Below are 23164 nucleotides of genomic sequence, written 5' to 3'. Positions count from 1 at the left end.
GTGGAAAAGCAGAAAAATGAAATCGAATATTTTTTCTGTTACTGGCTTATATATTAGGAGACGAATATCTTATAATGGATTTTAATCTTTGTAATTGATTTTTTCTTTTTCTCGTGTTTTTAGTTCAATTTCACAGATTGCCGAATTTGTTTCTTCCATCAGCCATCAGGGCTCACTCAAATCAGAAAAGTGTATTCGTTACTCAAAGGTAACATATAGTCTATTCAACGTTATTTTGTACATAAGTCATCTAAATTTGTGACGTCAAAACGTTGCAATGTTGTCGCATCAACCCTGAGTTTTAGTTCAGTTGGGCTTTGATATACAACAACATTTTAATCTAAATAAAATAATACAAAAATGTTATCAAATATAATTTGTTTTAATATTATAGTACATCTAAAAACTACAGTTAATTGTACAGCCACAATAGTTTATACTTTAGAGTTATAACCTCTTATCACTATTGCTTTCAAGAATTTTGCATACGTCTGACAACCGGACGACTTTGACAAAATCATTCGTTTATGCGTTCGAACTAATCAGTCAGCATTGTGTCTCTTTTTAGATAGAATAAAATGAGAAGGAAAATATTGCCTGATTCTAAAACGAATTTACAAATTACTTTGTTACAATAATAATAATAAATTACGTAATTTCTTTGTTCAATTGTTTCTTGACTTAACTCAAGAATACTTAAAAACAATAAAGCCATTCCTACAATCCTATAAACGCAACAAATTATAGTATTTTCATTATTAGTAAAATATAAATGAAACCCTATGTAAGCAGATTCATTATTTAATGTAATTAATTTAAGAGAGATAATAAATATAAAAATTAAAACGTTTCGAAGAAAAATACTCCAGCGGCAGTGTTAATAGTACAATTGAACTGAAGATATTCATGGAGACCAACAATATCTATGGTTCAAAATAAATTCAGGATAAGTGAAAAAAATCCAGAACTGATTAAGAACAGAACTATTCGAGCTGATAATACATTGAACGTTTTTAGTGGGTAGCCATGTTTCTAGTGGGTAACAATATTCCTAGTGGATAACCATATCCCTAGTTTGTCACCATTATAATCATGATGTGGAAGTGTTACAGCTTATTAAAACAGCTGTACGATACTCAATATCTTTACTTTTGACTCCTTCCTAATGGTATTAAAGGTTTTGTATAGTCATTACTTTCTTAATGATTTTCTCCCAGCTTAGTTAGCGTTTTTAATGAATATGAAATAATACTTCAATTCCATCGATTTCAAAATTCTTCGTGTTATCTTCAACACCAAATTTATTATTTTTTAATAATACATATTAATGTTTTGAGCAGATGAAAGATAATATACGTGGAATTATGCGAAAAATGCTCGACCGGTCTGATGTTCGCTGATGATGAAGCTGTTCGCATTCATCATGACATAATTCGCACTGCAGAGCCATATGACTTGAAAATTATGATAAGAAAAGACGAAATTATTGACAAATCACGGACCACCTACTATTGCAAGTCTAATAATGGTAAACTGACAAAAACCGTCTTACGCAATAAATGAATAGCACCTAACAAGGTATTGCTGTACACATCATTACTCAGGATCATTAGGCTCTATGGAATACAATTATGGGGTACTAGCAAATCTAATACAGCCACCATTCAACAGTTCTAAAACAAAGTGTTCGTGATATATTTCATACTCGAGTAATAAACGAGAATAATTCAAAGTTCATCGAAAAGTAACATCGAAAGAATGTCCTCAATATACGACCAATCAACTCAATGTGAATGATAGCAGTGTTGTGCGTAAACTATAAAGCTAACTTCCATGCGATATATATATAATAAATCATGTATATAATAAATTATCATAAGAAATGTTTATTGCCCATTCAGAATATTGTCGAAGCACTAAGGGTAATAAAAAAGTATAGAAACAATTTTGACGTATTGTTATTTTGCGTAAGGCTTCATTTTTATTAATTGCGTGTGTTGCCCTTGTAAGATGAAGCAATATCTTGTCAAAGATCATGCGAACACAAGACTTGGCGTTATTCTTCAAATAATTTTCCAACTGACTTTCCAAGTAACTAACTGCATAGAATTCAGATTATATAAAGTGACGTCAATATAATTACAATTTAATATACATTAAAGGTATCTGACGGGGTTTCTCCACTATATAAAGCTTCTGGCAATTAAGTATATTATATAACGTTTTATAGTAGAACATTTTTAATTTCACACTGGTTACTTGTTATCTGTCAAAGTCATTTTACTAACTTTTTACCATAACAATATTTTTATTACCTATAGCTGTGTAAAATAATTAAATGTTTTAATTAACGCTATTTTTATCAATATATGATTGAACACAAAAATAAATATAACAGGATCGATCAATAAATGTTGATTCTAAAGATGTATACAAAGAGTTGCTTCAAAAGTTTGAAAGACGGTGATGCTCAAGTCAACCCAATGACGTATGAAACGCCTTAAATAATGAACCGCTTGCCACCTGAACGAGACAGGAATTCCAAACTACTTCCCGTCAAAAGCCCCGGTTGTTTTCAAATAATTCAACGTGTTTACCACCGTCATTCGGTCCCTCCGATCCCGTCTCTCCCCACCGGTCCGTCCCCCTCCGCGCGGATAAAGTTTGAAGACGACCTAATATTGTTTCCATGTAACAATCTAATTTAGAAAATAGAGTACGCGCACCACGTCCGACAATTCCCCGGGATACCGCAGCCGACCCTTCGAAACGCGGCGAGGGAGGAGGCGGAGCGGGCGCCGGGAAAGGGAGGAAGTCACCCGGTCTGCCTGGATCATCCCGGTTCAAATCTCGATTCACGATAATAACAGATTTTCGAGTCCGGGGATGATGCTGGGGTTGGCGAGCCATAAAAAATATATGAGAGGTCCGAGGGTTGTTTATGAAGGCGGCGTTTAATATTAGGTACTTAATATTATCACATTGAGAATGAATCTGTAACTTTTGAGGTAATCTATTATTTTTACCAGGCAAAAGCTCATATTCGAAAACATTAGATTACATTAGACATTAGATTACATTGCCTATAGAGGCCTAATATATCTAAACGGGGAGATTTCGTTGGTGCCGCATACACTTCGGGGCTGCTGGAGGAGCACTTTTGTCTTCCTACAATTACTAGAATTTTTTTCCCGGAGCTTTTGGCCATTTATAAGGCCCTATCTGCCCTGGATGGACTGTCGGTGGGCGCATCAATACTTGTGGTATCAGACTCAATGAGTTCTTTAGACAGTCTGATTTCAGTAAAGACAGTCCACTCTCTAGTTATAGCTATCAGGGAGCTACATACAACATTGGAGAGGAGGGGAGTAAGAATAAATTATTTATGGGTTCCCTCTCATAGGGGAATTCCCGATAACGAAAGAGCCAACTATCTGTCAAGCAGAAAGAAAGATTCAGTCAAACTGAGCGTTCTATTCAGTAAGGAAGACGCTAAAATACATATAAAAACTACAAAAAATTGGATCAACTAAATTGAGATATCCTTATGGAAAATAACAAGTTGTGGGAAATCAAGGGGGTTTTTCACCAATCTCCTAATATTAACAATCTCAACAGGTTTCAATTGAGCATCCTTGCTCGGCTGCGAATAGGGCATAGCAGACTAACGCATGAGCATCTGTTAAAAGGAAGAGACCCCCCACAATATGACGAATGCCAAACACAACAGAGCGTCAGGTTTTCTGGAGTGTGAAGTTTGAGATACTGAGACGGCAGCTTGGAATGCCAAGGTCATTAAAACAACTGGTCCAACCCAAGCATTTGGATACGCTTTTTAACTTTTTAACGGCTGCTGGACTGATACATCTTTTGTAATTCTTCTCTATTGTAATTTGTATAGTATATTATTTTTGAATGTCATTGTCATTTTTGTATACTTTATTTAAAAATACATTGCAACTCGACCCTAAATAGCCCTAGAGGCTGATGGGCTTTTAAAATAACAAATAAATAATAATATAGCGGCCTAATATATGCTTCTCAGACAGGCCACGACTCATATATCGGAGCAAGGTCTGGATGATGAGGCGGGTAGGTATTTTTCCAAATAAGTTTCCACCGGTTTCGCAATATGTGGTCGAGTTGAAGAATAACATGCTTGTGTTTTTGTTCGTATTCCGGCCGTTTTTCGCGCAGTATTTGGCTCAAGCGCAACAATTGTAATCGACATCAATTCCCATTGATGGTTTCATTGAATAATGCTTTCAAATCTTGGTGTTCAATTTTGTTTAGCTATCCAGAACGCTCTTTGTCATCGATGAATGAATCTGTCGGGAGCATGGTTATCATAAACTTAAGACCACATTCGATTACTTTCAGTAACACCGCTTTTTTTTGCAAATTGAAGTAAAAAGCACAATTTACTCGGTACAAATTCAGACATTTTCAAAGCACTGAAAAATGTCTTGTTCGCACTTCGACAAAATGGCATACTGAAAAGTGAAACCTGTCACTTGAGCGCTCAATATAAAATTGGTAGCAAATAAGCGTTTTAATATACACTAACATCATCTGTGGTAAATCCTTTCAAATTAATTTATATGAGTGATAACATAGATTAAACTTCTTCTTAGTAAGGATCTCATTAAAATGATATCAAAAAGATCACAGATAAACTTAGAGTAAACTAGAAATAAAACATAAACCGCAATTGATAAAAATATACTCTAAATTGTATAAAAACATTATAGTAGGCTGTAATATAAAGGACCTTTATGGAGGGCAACATGTTATGATCAAATCAGTTCTGAACACTTCAATACGTTAAAAAATAAAGATAATTATTTCATTATATTACATGATAAATACATTAATAACATTTTTAGATTTTCTATAAAACTTGGAGCAAAAGAAAAAATGATAACGAAACGATGAACAGACTTTATGTACCTTGGACCGAATCAGTTGTAGTTTGGACATACTAGGGTCAAATAAAGATCACTTGCAGTTGCTATAGTAAACTAATACATCAACGCACAGTAACGTAAATAGTAGTATTAAAATAATAATATGCCAACAGCAGTCTATTGCCAATACTGTTTAACAATAGATCACATATTAAAACCATGAATTTAAACCGTATTTACTTATTTAAACAACGAATAAGTTCTATTAGAATCTCTAAAAATAATTTTAAGAAATAAAAATAAAGAAAAAAAGATTTAAAGATATTTTTTATTTAAAAGATAAAAGAAATAAAGATTTTGGAATCACGTGTACATTAGATAATTTTAATTTTAATAAAAATTCGAATATATTACAATTTCGAATACATAGTACAATTTTCTCTTTCGTTCGCGCAGTGGTCAAGGCGGCAAGGCGGTCCTTTTACTGTTGCGATAGTCGCGGGTTCGAATCCTGTTGCAGCATGGTTATAAATTTATGTTTGTGATTGTTCTTAGGGCAAGAGTGCAAAATCCAACAAGGAAAATGATCCCAGTCACACCAGTAACCAGGCTGGGTAAGACCGGATGTCTTCTGGGATGATTTCCAAGTTGGGCACTCGCCAGTCGGCTTAATGCCGAGGACCCTGATTCGGAGCCCATGTTAAACAGTAGTCCAGATAAACCCTAGTTGGTAAAAAGGAGACTCTTAAATATAGCAAAAAAAATATTTTTGTATTAATCATGTGTAATTGATCTGATTCTTTAAAATAATACTCAATTAATCACATCAACAGTCTCGGAAAAAGTAATTTCGATAAAAAGCGTTTAAGGTTTCGTTTATAAATGCCGCACTACTAAAACAACTGTAACTAGGAAATTAATTTAAATTATGAAAAATCGTCAAAAATTAAGCATAATTTTTAGACTAATACCCTTCTCTTTGTAAGAAATTAGCATACAAATTTACGTATATTAAACATATATAGGGAAATATGTTTTAAAACAACAATGTAGGCGTTGAACTAATGCCTTGAGTGAGCAGTCATCAAAGAGTTGAGCTTATTATGGTGGATCAATCACTATCCGTGATTGTATCGCCTGACATCTAAAGAGGAAATTGTTATTTTGTAGTGGCCAAATGAGCGTTAGTAATTATCAAGTCCTATTACACGATTTATAACAAGCAAATACACTATTAGCCATGTTCGATCTCTCATCGCCAATAGTAAGTCTGTTAGAACTAATACAGTAATGTTATAACAAATCAGACGCTAGTTCGACATAAATGAACAAGTATAGCGGGGGATCAAAGGTAATTGAACTATGTCAGAAACATCTTAGTTTAGTTAAATATAGAACATGCTTTATTCGATTTAATTTCATATCTAATTCATATAGTTAATTTATTTGCAAAAACAATAAAATATAACATATATAAATATTATTTAGAACTAATTTAAAAAGTTTAACTATAACGCCAGAAATGATTATGGAATTATCATTACTTTAAAACTATTCGATTGCATAAATGAGTTTTTGCACAGATGGTATGAATATTCCAGATGTAAAGTATCATGTTCAACAAGCAAAAGTAAATGTGAAAAGCGAAATAGCATACACAAATCAGATTTAAATTCTCGTCGATCACAAAGTTAAATGAACTGCGGGCTGAGATGTTAATCAGCCTTGCCCAACACCCACAACGCCAATTGCTTCATTATTTAATAATCGTAAATTTCGCTCACAATTTACGCCGCCGGGACAAGCCGGTCGAAGAACAGTATATATAATGTTTATTAATTTAAATTCCGAAACAAAGAACTGATCTTTGAAGAAAACGATTTTACTACGCCCATTGCCTCGCTGCAGTAATTCTGCATTAAACGACAAAAAATATATTCTACCATTGAAAACTTCGGTATTGGTTATTTATTTTTGGTATTGGAACTTCCTATCTTTACAACCGTTCTTATAATAATAATCAACAAAATTACTAGTTCCTTATTAATTGTCCCTTATTTAAAAAAAAAGTCCGGTACCTATGTTTTATGACCACAAAGGTTACTAAACCGCGAATTGTCCTATTGTTGGTTTTATATCACTACATAGTATAAAACAAAGTCGCCTTTTCTGTCCCTATATCCCTAAGTGCGCTTAAATCTTTAAAACTACGCAACGGATTTTGATGCGGTTTTTTTCAATAGATAGAGTGATTCAAGAGGAAGGTTTATATGTATAATACATGCATAATATACTAAGGCAACATTGCTAATTTTAGAGGTTTCTAACGTGATGTCGTAAATTAACCTATTTTTTAGGCTTATTTAGCAATTAGCAAAAACGCTGCCTAACCCTACGAGTTAGATCAAATTAATGTACTACAGTATTGTACACCATAAAAAGGTCTACACAAAAGTCCGCGATGGTATATGTTTATCTTTTAGGGATAACCCACATTAAACATTTTTATTGTTTACTTTTTACGTGAGAAAATGGCTTATTTACGAAGCTATTTTAAGCAATACGGCATTAATCCTTATCGAATTAAGTACCTTAAATACGGTGTGCAATTAATATAGATCAATATGGTTCCTTACAGCATGTAAATTAAACAAATATTTTCGGAGACATTACAAATTTAAAATTTGCGTTTAAAAATGTAATAAAAATTGTATGAATTTAGATATTCCAAAGATAACAGGAAATCTTCATAGTAAGTATAGGGGAAGAGGAATTGTTTTACTCCAAATTTAATGCGTGCAGGCCAAGGGCAGTAATGAATGAACCAAAAATACTGGATCGATTTTAATCATGTTTTCATTGAGTGACATAGGCATATATATTTTATGCCCCTGCAAAGTCGGAGTGGGCCGCTATGTTTTTATATACAACGTTCATATTTTTTCTGTAGTGTATTTAATTTGGTATCAGCATTGCACCCGTGCGAAGCCGGGGCGGGTCGCTAGTTAAATATAATCTAATATTTTAAATATGTGTTTACAATTTCAGAAACTATTATTAGTTTAAAGTTCACGACGTTAAAATTACTAGTTCCTTATCAATCGTCCCTTACTTTAAAAAAAGACCGGTACCTATGTTTTATGGTCACAAAGGTTACTTGTTACACCGCGAATTATCCGGTATACACCGGTATTAGTTATTGCTTTTATATTGAATATAGTCTAATATGGGTTTACAATTTCAGAAACTATCATTATTTTAAAGATCAGTATACTTTATGAAGTTAAAATTATCGTTGGGAACTATCGACTGAAAATATTAATTACTATTTTCAGTCAAATGTACGGTTCGACTGTTTTGTTAAATTAGTGATGTCAGACGAAGGTATACGAACGCTTTCCTGTATAAATTGTGAGAGAAGAAAGGACGGAGGTAATTGCTTAGAGCAGTTAATTTTATATGTGCTTATATTTTCCAACAGTAGTATAAGAGAGCCGGAGATGTGCCTTCAAGTACTAACTTTAAAAAAAGAGAAGGAAAACAATAATTACTGAATACTATTAACATGCAATTAATAATTTCATTTTAAACGAATTAGGATTACCTTTATATTTGAATGTTGTGTGTAAAAAGGAATGTAATTTTTCTATGGAATGGAATAATACCCCACATAAGTTATTTTAATATGTTAATTGCTATTTTCAAATAATATAGTATATTAAATAAATACAATACAATAGAACTTAAACATATACCTAATCATAGAAAAAAAACTAATTCGTGACATAATTAAAAATGATCGTACAATAACTACTAGAGCTTTTTTAAATTAAGTAAATACTTTATTTAATATTGAACGAAAATATGTTTTAACAAAAATCGAAAAAGTAATCGAAATATTACCTATCATTGCCATAAAAACAGTCAAAAGTATTTTACTATTTAAAATGCACAATTTTAATCTTTTTACCCTATACCATTAACAATCTTGAAAAATATCGTTTCAAAATGCTGCTATATTAATATACAATATATTGTTATTTACCAGCAAACTACCAAAAAAATCATAAAACTATATATATTAATATAAATCTATATATGGCTTGGCTAGAGCGACAGATCCAAAGCATTAAAAATCAGTCGAATGAAATTAGTAGAATCAAAAATAGTAACTAAAGGTACACGACTGAAACATTAATAGTAAATAGGTGAAACAATGATAGTAAATAGTAACAAAATTAATCGAACCGAAAATAGCGACTGAAACAGTCGATAGTAAAAAGTAGTCAATTACTAAACAGTCGATAGTTCCCAACACTAGTTAAAATAGTTCTAAACGCATAACATGGCAAAAAAGAAAAATAATTTTCTTGAACAGCGCAATGCTATTTGAACTTTGAGCCAGAAAACACATTCTACGCACCAAATATTTTATGAGTGGGCGTTTACAAGAGTTTTGTGTATAGGCGTACTCTTATATATGCGTTATGCTCTTCGAAACTTTACGAAGAAATCAACAGCGGAAGAGATCAAGATGTTCCAAATCTACAATAAAGCAAGAAGATCAGTTTTTTGTAATGTCGTCGAAGCGTAATCTATATTTAACTGCGCATCAAAATACTGCCACTTTAAATCAAATACAAGTGTTAATAAAAAAAACTAGACTAAACTAACTAATTAGCTAATTAGTTCTCTCTATGTCTGCCACATTTTCAATAGCTGCCACAGCGAACTGCCGTTGAAGCCCTTTTATTTGTTTCTTGGTGCAAATTCACTTTGCGCCTTGATTGATTACTGCTAATGATTTCAGCTAGAATTAGTGAAACACTTTTATTTGCACTAATTACAATTTAGGTGACCTAAGGCGACCTTTCATATGGGACTTTCTATATAGATTTCTAGACCTTGACCTCACGAATTGTCGCGAATTTTGAGTTTAATTGAAACGAATTTAAATGAAATAGTGAAAGAGGATTAGGACACCTCGGTTCGAATAATTTAAGGTGGCATCTATGTCACGCCTACTCCTAAAGTATACTGCAATTGCCAATCACCGTCTCTTCTAGCCAATGGTTAATTATAAAAATGTTTCCATATCTCAAATAAGCCAAAGGCCAGGTAGCGGTCACAAAACATAATCAAATACTCACGGATAATATGCCGGAGAAACCAAAATACCGCCATAAAGCTATACAAATTTTTAAATATTTTAAAAGCGGTATCTTGGGAAATGACTATTAGAGCTTTACAAACACAATTAACAATTTTACTCATTTATCTCTCCTGTATCTTTAACAACAAGAAAAGCAAATTCCAACAACTATACAGAGACATTTACTGTGGAATGAGAATATGTGTAACATAAGAGAAATAGACTGGAATGGGAAAAGGCTATCTAGAAATATTTCAGGAAAACCCGATTCCTGCTGGAATGAATTTAATTGACCGAAGTTTTGTTTTTTAACAAGACGGTATCGGTAAACATTAGTCAAAATTATGTTACCAATAGCCAAGGATTGTAGCATCTTTATATTTTATGTGAATTTTATATATATATATATATATATATATATATATATATATATATATATATATTCTAAACAACGGACAATTTGTTTTCTAAATATGGAAACTAAATTTGCAGTAAATTATTGGTTTTTAAAGGTAAAGGTAACTATTTTTACCTCTATATTCATTCTCTAATACTAACAAAGATGTATTAAATGAGGGTCTCGGAATATATTAATTATGATCATCCTATTTTGGATTAGTTAATCGCAATGAATAAAAAAGGAATAATTTAGCTATCAATTTAAATTGGATGATTAGCAATGGACTTAACATGAAAAATTATTGTATATACGAACGAGAGAGAACAAAGGTTGTGAATGGGAAGAGGGGTAACAGGGGACAGTCTTTATCGATTTCACAGGATCGCAAGGTACTCTTTATGCTTAAGACGAACGGGAGAAATTACTGTTTCAAATAATAGCCGAAAGCCGCAAAGTAAGTGTTCGGCATTGCTCTATTAGTAGTGAAGCTTATGCTAGACGAAGTTAGAAGAATATTTCATAAATATTTATGTACACTGGAGCAAATTTATTTAATATATAATGTATAAGGTATCGGTAAGATATATAGAAAAAATAAATATATGCAGAGTTCCGTAAGACTCCTTGTTAACTGGACATTATTTGACATGGAAAACATGTTTGTTTAGAGTTGCCTATGATTTCTATAAGGATTCATCATCATGTCCATCTCAAGATTCCTAAATAGTAACTTTTATTTCTAATGCTCTAAGTCCACTGACTGATCCATCGTCAAAACAATGCTAAACCAACAGAACTACCAACGACAAAGAATATGGTTATATAAGCTCTTAGGGATCTATGGTCGTTTTCTCCAAAATTAAATTCATTTATATTTTTTAAGGATTGTTTCAGCAATAGAGAGATTTGGTTAAACTGTTGCCGATCATGGTCTTTAATATTTATATTTTATGAAATATCGAATTAATTGTTGATATGCTGACACTACCAAAAAGAAATTTGTCGGCTCGACGATATTTTTTTAGGACGTTGACCAATTAAAATAGACAACGCGGACGACAGAAAATGTTCTGGGAATTTGTTGGCGACAGTAAGAATTACGCTGAACTCAGCTGTAATATAAATACTTGTTACTTGTATTACACATGTTTTACAGAAAATTGCCAACAAAGACACTTGCACAATATAGAAATAAGGAACCAATATGACGACTTCACCATATTTTATGTATACCGTATATGAATACATGTATAGTCTACAAATAATAGTCTACAAAAATTCATTATTATTTACCGAAAGATTAATTGATTTGTAAATTATTCGATTTTCTTTTCTATAGAGCGGACAAACTAGATTTAGTTACAAAAGTTCTGAAATAAAATAAAAAAACCACCATAGTTTAATTTTTTTTTGTTATATTTTAGTCTCCTTTTCAGCGCTTATCTGGACTAGACCTACTGTTTTACGTGAGCTTCGAACCACAATACTTGGCCATTAACTCTACCGACTGGCGAGTGACCAACTTGGAAATCACAATCGTAAATTTGAGACAATGCCCCCAGCAGGACATGAACGCGCGACTATCGCAATAGTAGAAAGAGCGTCTTATCGCCTTAACCGTTACGCCAATTAAGCCGGCTATATAATTTTTGATGTAGTATTTTAAAAACCTTAAGCCACCCAAAAACCACCCTAAAAGACATACGATCTTAATTTTTCTTGTGGAATTTTATGCGTTTGCTTATGGAAAATAATAATTATGTGACTATCGCAGCAGTAGGAGGACAGTCCAGTAGCCTGCGGTTATCAAGCCAGAAAATTAATATTGATATTAAAATATTAATAGATAAGATTGTATTTGACTTATTTTCTATTTTTACTTTAAAGGTCTCAAGAAAAGATTGTCAAATATGGGCAAATAGTCAAATTGGCCAACATAACATTAGAAGTTAAAATGCGCAATTTGCATCAAAGAGTGGAAATAAGGGTCCATAACCCTCTCATATCTAAAGAAGTTTTCAAAATAATAAACAACAAAGTTATCAAAAATTCTAACTTTTCAGAAGACCTACTTTCGCGTCAAATTCAAATTCACATCGAAGGCTCTGTCCAGCAGAAAGCTCAATAAGCTAATAAGCTCAATAAGTGAACAAATATTATCGCTATGGTTTTCAATGATGGTTTATGAAGGCTAAATACTTTCGACGATGCCCTTAGTGATGGATGAAATTTATAAATTTTTATATGGAATCCAATGGATTAACTTCCCTGCGCACTCAATTTCCAACATCGTAAAAAAGTAAAAGAAAGGAGGAGCAAAATACGGCGTTAGAATGACTATGATGCTAAGATAACAGAGTATAACAGAGTAGGGGTAGAATTTTCGATCGATCTACTTTAAAATTTAATCAAGACTGCTTCATTTGGTTATCAAGCAAATTAAAATTGTTTTTACTGCTTCTAAAAAATTATTTTTATGTGTCAAACAGACAAAGACATTTAATTAAACGGAAAACAATTATAAAAAACTGCAATAAATCAGAATAGCAAAACATAATAAGAGTAGGTTCTACATACTTTTATTTCTTTTCAAATAAAGTTAAAATTTCATGATGACACTGCTTTAACTTTTTTTTTTCGTGTTTTAATTTTACACTACTTCTTGGTGGGCAAAAATATCGGTCAAGCGAAGCAATGGCTTGACTCTCTATCAGAAACAATAAAATGTTGATTTGCTGACAACTTGACAAATAGTAGTAGTAGAGACACTGATGAGGCAGAGCGATGGACGTCCAAATGAGGTTATAACACTAGAAAACAAAAAAAATCCGCAAAATCGTTTTGAATGATCGAAAAGTGAAGTTGCGTGAGATAGTCACCATCGTATAGATATCAAAAGGACGTGTTGGTTTTATATTGCATGAGCATTTGACTATGAGAAAGTTCTGTTCAAAGTGGGTGCCGCGTTTGCTCACTGTTTGGCCATGTTTAACTGTAACAAACAGAGATTTTTTCGTCGATATGTGACAATGGATGAAACACGGATCCATCACTTCACATCGGAATCAAAACGATCGCCACCTGAGGGAACAGCAACTATTTTGAGATAAAAAACAAACTGTTCTGCAAAAGTGGTATTGAAATGTTAGAACGGCGCCAAAATGGCTTTTCATGGAGATTCCATTGATGAATAAAGCCAATTTTGAACAAAGATAAACGCGTTTCGTTTATACGCCCGGAACTTTTCAGCCCATGTGTTACTGCTAACTCTGATGATACTCTTCGTAATATCCGTCAGATTATGTACTTTTAGAACTACCCCCCGTAACTACTCACAGCTATTTTAGTTCATTAAAGCATCAACATTTTGTTATTTTGTTATTCAAAGTCCAGGGACATTAAAATACTAATTATAGTGTTAGAACATCAATATTAAGAAATATTTTGCCACGAACTTAAAACAAACGATCGTCGGTCGGCCCCGCACAGCTTCGTCGGTATCGTCCCCTAGCCGCTCGAGAAACGATTCCGGCTTTACGATGATGCCGGTTAAATTATAATGGATGAAAGCGGCCAGTAATTATCTTTTCTAATGAACAACGATAATGAGCAACGCTTTATGGACGTCTTTTTTTAATAGTTTGCCCCTAGGGCGGTGGCTGGAACCGGCCGTGCCTCCACTTTCATCAAGAAATTCACCTTTCGGTCTTTTAACAATTCCTGTTTATGATTTTGCGTAACTCATTAGGCGGGATTTTCATCAGAAATTTTATGAATTCCTTGATGAAATGTTCTTTTACATGTTCTGATGGTTGGCATCACGCCAGAAACTATTTTTTTAATGCTTCCATTACTAGTATTACAACAAAAGAATGCCAGTATAAATAATATTATCAGTAATCTTGTCAGTTGTGACGAATTGTTCCGATATTAGTATATAAACTTTTTTTACATCAACAATCAAATAAGAAGGTTTTCAACAGACATATTTGATTTGGTTGACATCTAATCTGTGATACTTCAAAAAATACGTTTTGCATAAATTAATTTTATATAGAATTAGATTTTATAATTTTCATTGTGACCTTTGTCATATTCATTTAAGTATATTTGGTGAAAAAATTGTACTGCAACCTTAGTACTGAGTTATAACGGATTAATAATAGATAGTTATAAACATACTCCAACGATAAATATAACTATATGTTGGTTTTAACGATCCAATGTTCCAATAATCTAACTGGATTCCAAACAATTATATTTATGGAAAGCGGCAATTCGATACATTAATCCAGGGAAAAATAAAATTGAAGATAAACATTGTTGATGCTGGTGATTGATGATTTGACAATTCAAAATTGGCAAATATAAAAACAGGAAAAGATCCAAAAGAAAAGAAAATGAATTAAGAAGAGTTTATAAGTCGATCGTAGATCATATAATATTGAATATCTATAAACAAACCCTGCGAATAACCAAGAAAGATTAATTAAAATATTTTAGAATATTTTCTTCAGAATTGTTGATCAATCGTGATTAACACGAAATAAGGTATCTATCATAACCTTGAAGAGTCTACGGGGAAATAAACAAGATGTATTATATGATTGGTTCGCTCTACACATGAGCATTTCGAAAGCATCCGTCTAGTTACGATTATGTAGCGATCTGGAGGCATGTAGATTTTATATCTTAGAATAACGGCCTATAAAATACTCAGACAATAAAGATCTAGCAGCCCTGAAACGTGGATGTCGGATATTGAAGAGTACTTTGTATCATTCCGTCTCTGAATATCGTTCAGCTAGGATGTACCTCCATTGTCTGCTCAAGCGAATATTTCGTCAGGTAACACTGCGACGGTGCCTCTTATCTAATTGTATTTTCTATCAAATTTTATATTTATATTTAACGTCAATAAAAAATAGTCATATTATGTAAACCATAACAATTTATTTTCGTCCTACCTCAATTCATAGTAACCTCTAAAATTATTATTTGCTTTTTTATAATTTAATATTACCTTAAAATTTTTGATAAAAAAAAACAGTTAATTCAAATCGACTGAATTTGATCATTTACAACGCCTGTCGGTTTATAACCTATAATTATTACCCCTAACGCCTTGAAGAATTTTTAGAGAGACCAAACAAAATGTACATTTAGAGCTTTAGGTGGCGTGGAAAAAACAAATGCAAAGGAAATACATTAATACTTCGATAATGAAATATACCATAATTGACATTAATTTTGCTACAATTCATTCAACGTTTTCCATACCACAGTTAAATGCTCTTACTTCTTTTATTTATTTAAGCAACATAATAAGTGTCAATTAATACAAGTTTGATTATGAGTTAAGTTTCGTAACTTTCAATTCCACTAATTGTTCTAAAATATGAATATAAACTATATCATCGAATTGTGATTAATCGCTTTTCAACGAGACATTTCTTATAATCATGCAAACAAAATCGTTAATTAAACTCACTCCTCAACGAAAATAACGTCAAACATAACCAAACTTAATTATAATACTAGTTTATTTGCATACTCATTTAAGTGCGAATCTTGTTTATTTCCTTGTAATCTATTTTAAAACGTCTTCAATTGAGTAAAATGGTAAACAATAAATATAAGATAAAGAACACAATAAAAAAGAAAATAAAGAATAAAAGACAATAAATATAAATGAAAATATAGTTAAAAGACATAAAAATTATTCTGGTTTAAAATCTCGCGTTTAAAACACAATTGTCGCCCATTTCAGTTCACACATTGACAGGATTCGACACAATGCCAAAAACAAAAGAAGAGAAAACGATAAACGGTGCGAGGTCGACGAAGAAAAAAGAGACGGACCTACCTGTTAGCTCGTGAGCGCGAGTGTAGAGAAGAAAAACCGTATCCAGACAATTGAAACTAATTAAAAACGCGGAGGCCGTGATCACGGAATGGATTGTCGTCGCCTAAAACGGCAACATCAATTAAAAACCTACCCGAAACCCCATTCAATTGCGCGCTACAGTTCCTTTTTTTCGGGCCATCTCCGCGTTACGAGCCTCGCCAACGACGGCAGCTAAAACGCCGCCTCGACACCTCTTTACGCTTGTTGAAGACGAAAATGATTCACGCTTGGAAGTGCACGAGAAAAAAATCATCATAAAAGATCGTTTATGCCCTGGATTATTCTGTTTTCTTTTGTACAGGGCGGTCCAATCTGATATTAGTACGAATGTATATAAATAATTTAAAAAATTAAGTTTATCAGTTAAAAAATCATTAAGGTTAAGGTAATTAAATGAATATCACTGCCTCAAGACCCACAATTAATGGTGAATATTAAAAAAACAACAACTAAAAAACCGAAACTAAAAAGTATATATAAAAAATTATAAATATATTAGATAGAAAAAATAATTTTTGCTATTTTAGGGCAGTATTATGGCCTAGAAATTTGAAAACGGTCGATTTTTTTTCATTGCTTAACGCGTTAAAAATATTCCCGTAACAGGATTTTTCAAAATTTAAATTAATTTTGGAGATATAGCTTTTTTTAGCGACGAGGCATCTAAAAATAAAATTTTATTCAAAAACCTTTTATTCGACATTTTCTTACTATAAATGTTAGTAGCATTTCACTAAATTAAGAATATTCTTTCTTTTTTGGACACTTTTTGGACATCACTAACCTAGAAATAACCAGTCTGCAGTGATAAAACCAGAAAAAATGTAATCAGATGCAGAGCAAATCCAAAAAGCTTACCATTTGTTGAATGTTTTGAAGAAAGTTGTAGATATTTGACAACAGTGTCGACCAGTACCAACAAAAATCGAATTTTATAGACTAACTCTATGAATTTTGCATTTATATAAGCTGCATTTGGCAGTAAATTCGACGTCATCTATGAGGTGTTTTGTTGCAAGAACTATTTATGTAATTATGTTAAATAGATCTAGTGAAAAATAAGTAAACATTATGAAGAATTAGCAGATAAATTACTAGAACTGAAATATTTAAGGGAGTAAGACTCTAGGAAGTATGTTTTCTACGTACAAGAATCATCCTGTACAGCACTAAACTCGAGTTTCCTTAATTTTTCGATGTCGGCGAAACAATGGACAATTTACGTGGAACGATACGATCGTGACATGCAAAATAACGTGACGCCATAGTAATTTTTCAACAACTTACCATAACATAGTGTCGTTGCATCTCCGTCTTTTCCGTGGCAATCTTTTCACATTCTAACTTCAACCTAAAACAGAACACAAACACAATTAAGACGGTGAGGGGGAGATCGGGCCGCGAAGAAAGGACGGACTACGTCAACGTCGTCGTTCTCCGTCGGCGAGCTTTATTGTTTTTTTTTTCGGCGTTATCTCCGTACGTGATCTTCCGAGGGAGGAAGCCCGCGAAGGAGATGAAGTGTGGGTTAATGGTTGCTGGAAGACAAAGAAATCGGTCGGTCTTGCACTGTTAATTATTTCGGTTTTTCGTTTATCTTGATCGTACGTTTTTATTTCGCTCGATCGAAAGGAGATTAGACGCGCCCGAACAGTGGAATTAACGCTATTGTTTTGAATTATTATCGGTGAGGATTTTTTCGTTCCCTAAACGAGTGTTAATGGTCTTCCTAAGAATTATTTATTCTTTACGGTTACTTAATTTTATATTTATTTAATAGGAGAGCCAGAAATACTGACTATACATTAATTTTAAGTGATTTTCAATTGTTGATATAATTTAAATCATTTGTCCACTACTATGATAAAAAATAACAAGACAAACCAGGTGTACCGGAAAGTCATTACCGACTTTTCTAATAGCTGTCACTAGGCTTAAATGCAATATTATGATTTGACACGTCATTTTATTCTATTGACATCAAGCTCCAACGCTATATAAGTTATATTTTGAGAAAGTAACACTGTGACAGATTTTTACCTTTTTGAAAACGTCAAGTTCCTTGCCTTAAAACATGCAGCACGCAATACTTTTCTTATTTAATTAAAAGAAAAAAGCCACTGAAAGTCATCATTTACTGATACAAAGTTACGGTGCATATTCTAATATTTAAAAAACGTGAGGCGTGGTTTCAAAAATTTAAAAGTGGTAAATTCGATGTGTAAGAAAAAGAACGTTCTGGTAGACCGAAAAAGTTTGAAGATGCGAAGAGTTACTGGATGACTGAATTCAAACTCAAAAACAATTGGCAGAAGCATTAAGTAGTTAGTAGTTAAGTAACCCAAGAAACAATAAGTAACCGATTATGAGCAATGGAGAAAATTCAAAAGATGGGAATATAGATGCCACATCAATTAGATGACAGACAAATGGAAAATCGAAAAATCGGCTGTGAAATGTTGCTTCAAATGTATGATTGGGAATCATTTTTGCTTCGAATAGTGAAGAGTGACGAAGAGTTGATTTATTTTGAAAACCCTAAGCGCAAAAAGTATGATTATCCCATGGCGAAGCCGGCCGATCGACTCCAATGCCAAATAGTTTTGGTCGCAAGACAACTCTCTGTGTTTTGTGGGAGCAGAGTGGCGTGGTGGTGTATTATAAATTGTTTAAACCTGGTGAAACAGTTAATAGTCACTACCGACCACAAATGATCAATTTGATGCATGTATTGATAGAAAAACGTACAGAAAGCGCACGAAGACGCGGTAAACTGATTTTACAGCACGATAACACTCCAAATTATCACACCCGCCGTACTCTCCAGACCTTGCTCGGTCTGACTAGCAACTTTTTGCATCAATGGGACACGCGATTGCAAAGCAGCTCTTCGCCAATTTCGAAGACGCTAGCAAATGGCTCAATAAATGTTTTTTTTTGTTTATATATTATACGAAATATTATATTTGAGATGGGATCCATAAACTGCCTGAAAGATGGGCAAGATGCATAGAATCAAATGACCGATACCATTTTCTTGAAAATTACGTTTTTTTTCCAAAAAACGGTCGGTAATGACTTTCCGGTACATCTAGTAAAAACATTGATATAGCACATCATGAATTCGTTCAGTTTAGCTAGCTTCTAGCTTTTGTTATAACGATCAGTTGTGTAATATTTTAAACTATCAATACTTTACTGGAACGTAAAGGAATTTAGATTCAATTAAATGCAATTTAGAAAAGGTTAGTAACTGTTGGATCTTCAGATAGTTTAAGTATATTTTAATATGACCGATTCCTCAAGCAGAATCAATTAAATACCTCGGAATACATATCGATGGTAGGTTAAATTGGGAACATCATGTTAGATAAAAAGCAGAGCAGATTACACTCAAAGTCAAGCAACTGTACTGGTTAGTCGGAAGGTACTCTCAACTTAACCTAAAATTAAAGAGATTGGTTTATCGGCCAGTCAAAAAGCCAATTTGCATCTATGGGGTGCAAATATGGGATTGCACTAAAACATCAAAACAACTAGTAATCCAACGCACCCAAAACAAAGCTCTACAATTAATTACCGATGCTTATCACTACGTAATCAACGAAAAGCTACAGGATGACATTGAAGTCAAATGGATATACGAAGTGATCCAAGATTTCGCTTTAAAGCATGAGATAAGGTTGCTAAATAAATCACAACAACGTAGAAGCAATACAGCTTCTGGACAACATGCAGGAAAACAGATTGAGATTGAAGCGAACCAAACCACACGAACTAGTTAAGTGTATAAGTGTATTTTTAACTTTAGCTTAAGTAGCTTAGTTTTATTCTAGTTTTGGCAATAGATACTGATATATTAATCCCCTACACAGCTTGCTTGTGTATTAATGCAAGTTCAACAAAATAGTAGTAATAAATAATTTGTAAATTAAGATTGTGCTAAGCATCTCTAATATAAGGTGTAATTAATTATAAAAAATTATTCCATTAGTTCAATTGAAGAAATAACTATCCTATAAAATTCATATCTAAATATAATAAACGTGTCAACTATTAATCGTTTTGTTTGTTTATGAAGCGGTCTGAATAAATCAACATACTAAATCAGAAGCTGTAAACTATATTTTCGTTACAGCTAGATACACATTCCGATCTCCAGAAAGAATGGTTTTGTTCCTTGCTCGCTAATGCCTGCTTTTTCTTGCCGATTATGTTTTTCCTTTCTGCAAGATAATCCACCACTACCCGATAATTATTTAGAAACTACCTGGTCGTTACTAAAATGGAATAGCAATAATGCGATGGAAAATAATAATAAGTAATGTGGGGGGTTTATTGACCTTTATCGGCCATTGTATTCGTGAGAATCCTACGTGAGTAATTACCGATTTTTCTTCCTTTTTCTCTGTTTTTTTCTTTTACCGTTTAATTGGAAAGATAACTTTATGGTATAACGACATAAATCGAAATATTTCAAAACTTATTTAATGCCTTAAGTAAAACTTATATTGTTAAAGAGTTATTAATATTGTTTAATTAGTTTTTTATAGTTAAGAATTGTCCATTCAATTACTCAACATCAGAAGAAAATGTTTGAATCCATTAGTTCAATATCATACACAAAATATAACCATATGTATTGTAGTTTTTTTGTTATATTTTAAAGTCTCCTTTTTATCAACTAGGCTTTTAGGTTTAACTAGGCAATTTTGCTTTTAGATAACCGGTGATGCTCTAGAAGAAAACTGAGAGAACTATAAGCTCGGCAAGCCCTTGGTTCACGATTGAAAATTGAAAAAGTTACAAATTTGATTTGATTTGTTTGTAATTTAATTTTGTGTATATGTCACATTATTTTTGTAGTGTTTAGGCTCGGCACTGACTTCAAACTGATCAGTTGGTAGTAGTTAAAATAATATTGTAAATAGATCAATATATTTAGATAGGTATTAAACTAAATTGTGTGTATATAGTATATTAGAATATACAATACGTGTAGTAGATAGTTTAAATTACAGCGTTTACTATGTACATGTTTTATTTTAAAACATTTTGTGTTAAAAATCTAAGTTTGATTATTTTTTACATTTTAGTGAGTTCTTTATTTATTTTTTGAGGTCGGTTCAATTTTTCTTTTAAAGATATTTTATTTTTCTCTTTTTAGTGTTAGATATTTACTCAATAAAATACGGAGTTATTTTATTAAGTATTACAATGGACAGGCCAGGTAAAAGTACAGCCCATATAAGGAAATATACGAATAAAGAAGAAATGAATGAAAATAAGGAATGTTTCAAGTCTTGGGGTTCGCTACCTAGTCTAGGTGATTTGACAAAAGTTCCAATTAACGTAGAACAAAAAAAGTTGCTGCCCTGTTGAGAATCGAATCCACGACCTCCGCGTTCACGCTCAACATTCTAACCATTACACCATATTTTACACCATTACAGTTGACAAGCCTACTTTCATTCAGAAAATTTAGAATATTGAATCGCAACTAAGACAAACGAGAGACTGTTAAACAAAAATAGATCAAAAGGACAAAGTTTGACACGTTTCTACTATATTTTTACTCTTTAGTTGACATTTTGAAAATTGAAGATCCCCACTGAACACACTGTTTAACAAATACGTTTTATATAACCGAACCTTTAATATATCAAAATAACGATTCGAATCTATATATATATTCACAGCACTTTATATATAAAAACGCCTTTTTTGGAATCATCAATACGCCATCATTCATATTGCGTGAGGGACCCGAAGCAAAAAAAACGGACCGAACGATAATAAAATTCCTTTATTACCCCTTAAAACGTTCGGCCTAATTTTACCGCCCCTCCCCCCACCTCCGGCGCGCACCGTCGCCGTCGATTGTCCCTCGTTTAGCCGTTCCACGAGAAACAATCAGTCTACCAATTACCTCAATAAACTCGTGGAACAAAAGAGAAACGATTAAATATTTCATTTGTTCGCTGGCCGAGATGGCCGGATAATCAGGGGCGGCGTAGATGACGAATAGAATCGGCGCGAACAACGGGTAAAGTGGAGAAAAGGGCAGGCGAGAAATGGGGGGAGAACGAGCCGGGGCTGACGGGGAACGCTTTACTGAGGGCGCGGGGAGGAATCAAGCGCGACAGGGCTGTATTTGGGTGAAGGATATAACCGGTGGTAGCGTGTAAAAAATAATAATGTGATTTTGTATCAGTGTTGAACCTTGGTAATATTATTAAAGTATTAGGGTGCTGAGAAATCATCGAACAAAATTTTTTTTAAATTATAATGCTTAAGGTGTAGACTTTTTCTTCATGGTACAATGAATTAAGAAAAATGATACAATAATTTACGAAATCGCCTGCATTTAAGAAAAAATCGCTGAATTCTGGATGATTGATAGTGAATTTCCTCTACTTTTATGTTTATGAGAAGCTCTAAAAACAACGTTCTTTTTCAAAGTAGATTGATAGAAGATGGATTTTGAAAAATTAGATGTTATATGTTATATCAACACTATGAGAAAAAAGCGATACTTTAGACAATCACGATATTAAAACCTAAACACCTTACATAATTATATGGTAAAATGCAGAACGAAGAAAACATTAACAAGAACATAATATAAAAATGATTGATTACTTACGTGTGGTATTGCGCTTGTAAAAAATTAAATTCTTCTTTTATCCTCTCCAAAGTATCCGCAATAGTAAATTTTATTTGGCCACCTTGAGGTGGCGGACCCTGAAAAAACGAAAGATAAAAGAATTAGTTATTTGGTTTAATTTTAACAGTTT

The 23164-nt window shown here is 32.8% G+C and overlaps 1 protein-coding gene across 15 annotated transcripts in view; it reads right to left on the bottom strand.

Moving 5' to 3' along the window:
* The window catches only part of gro (TLE family member transcriptional corepressor groucho), a 123576-nt gene that overhangs the window by 17307 nt on the left and 83105 nt on the right, over window positions 1-23164 (bottom strand). For 12 of the 15 annotated variants that reach the window (XM_076395075.1, XM_076395072.1, XM_076395074.1 and 9 more), the window contains exons 2-3: window positions 23014-23111; window positions 17655-17718 (exon numbers count right to left, since the gene is read on the bottom strand). In XM_076395075.1, coding sequence (XP_076251190.1) covers window positions 17655-17718; window positions 23014-23111 — 162 coding nt within the window. Of the gene's footprint in view, window positions 1-17654; window positions 17719-23013; window positions 23112-23164 lie in introns of those variants that run through there. The other 3 variants (XM_076395087.1, XM_076395088.1, XM_076395086.1) reach the window with 1 other exon arrangement.

This window comes from Rhynchophorus ferrugineus, unplaced genomic scaffold (assembly GCF_030347505.1).
Source record: "Rhynchophorus ferrugineus isolate W39M unplaced genomic scaffold, kcgeb_rfMv2 rfM2, whole genome shotgun sequence".
Classification (NCBI taxonomy): domain Eukaryota; kingdom Metazoa; phylum Arthropoda; class Insecta; order Coleoptera; family Curculionidae; genus Rhynchophorus; species Rhynchophorus ferrugineus.
This window is presented reverse-complemented; position numbering and strand designations above follow the sequence as displayed.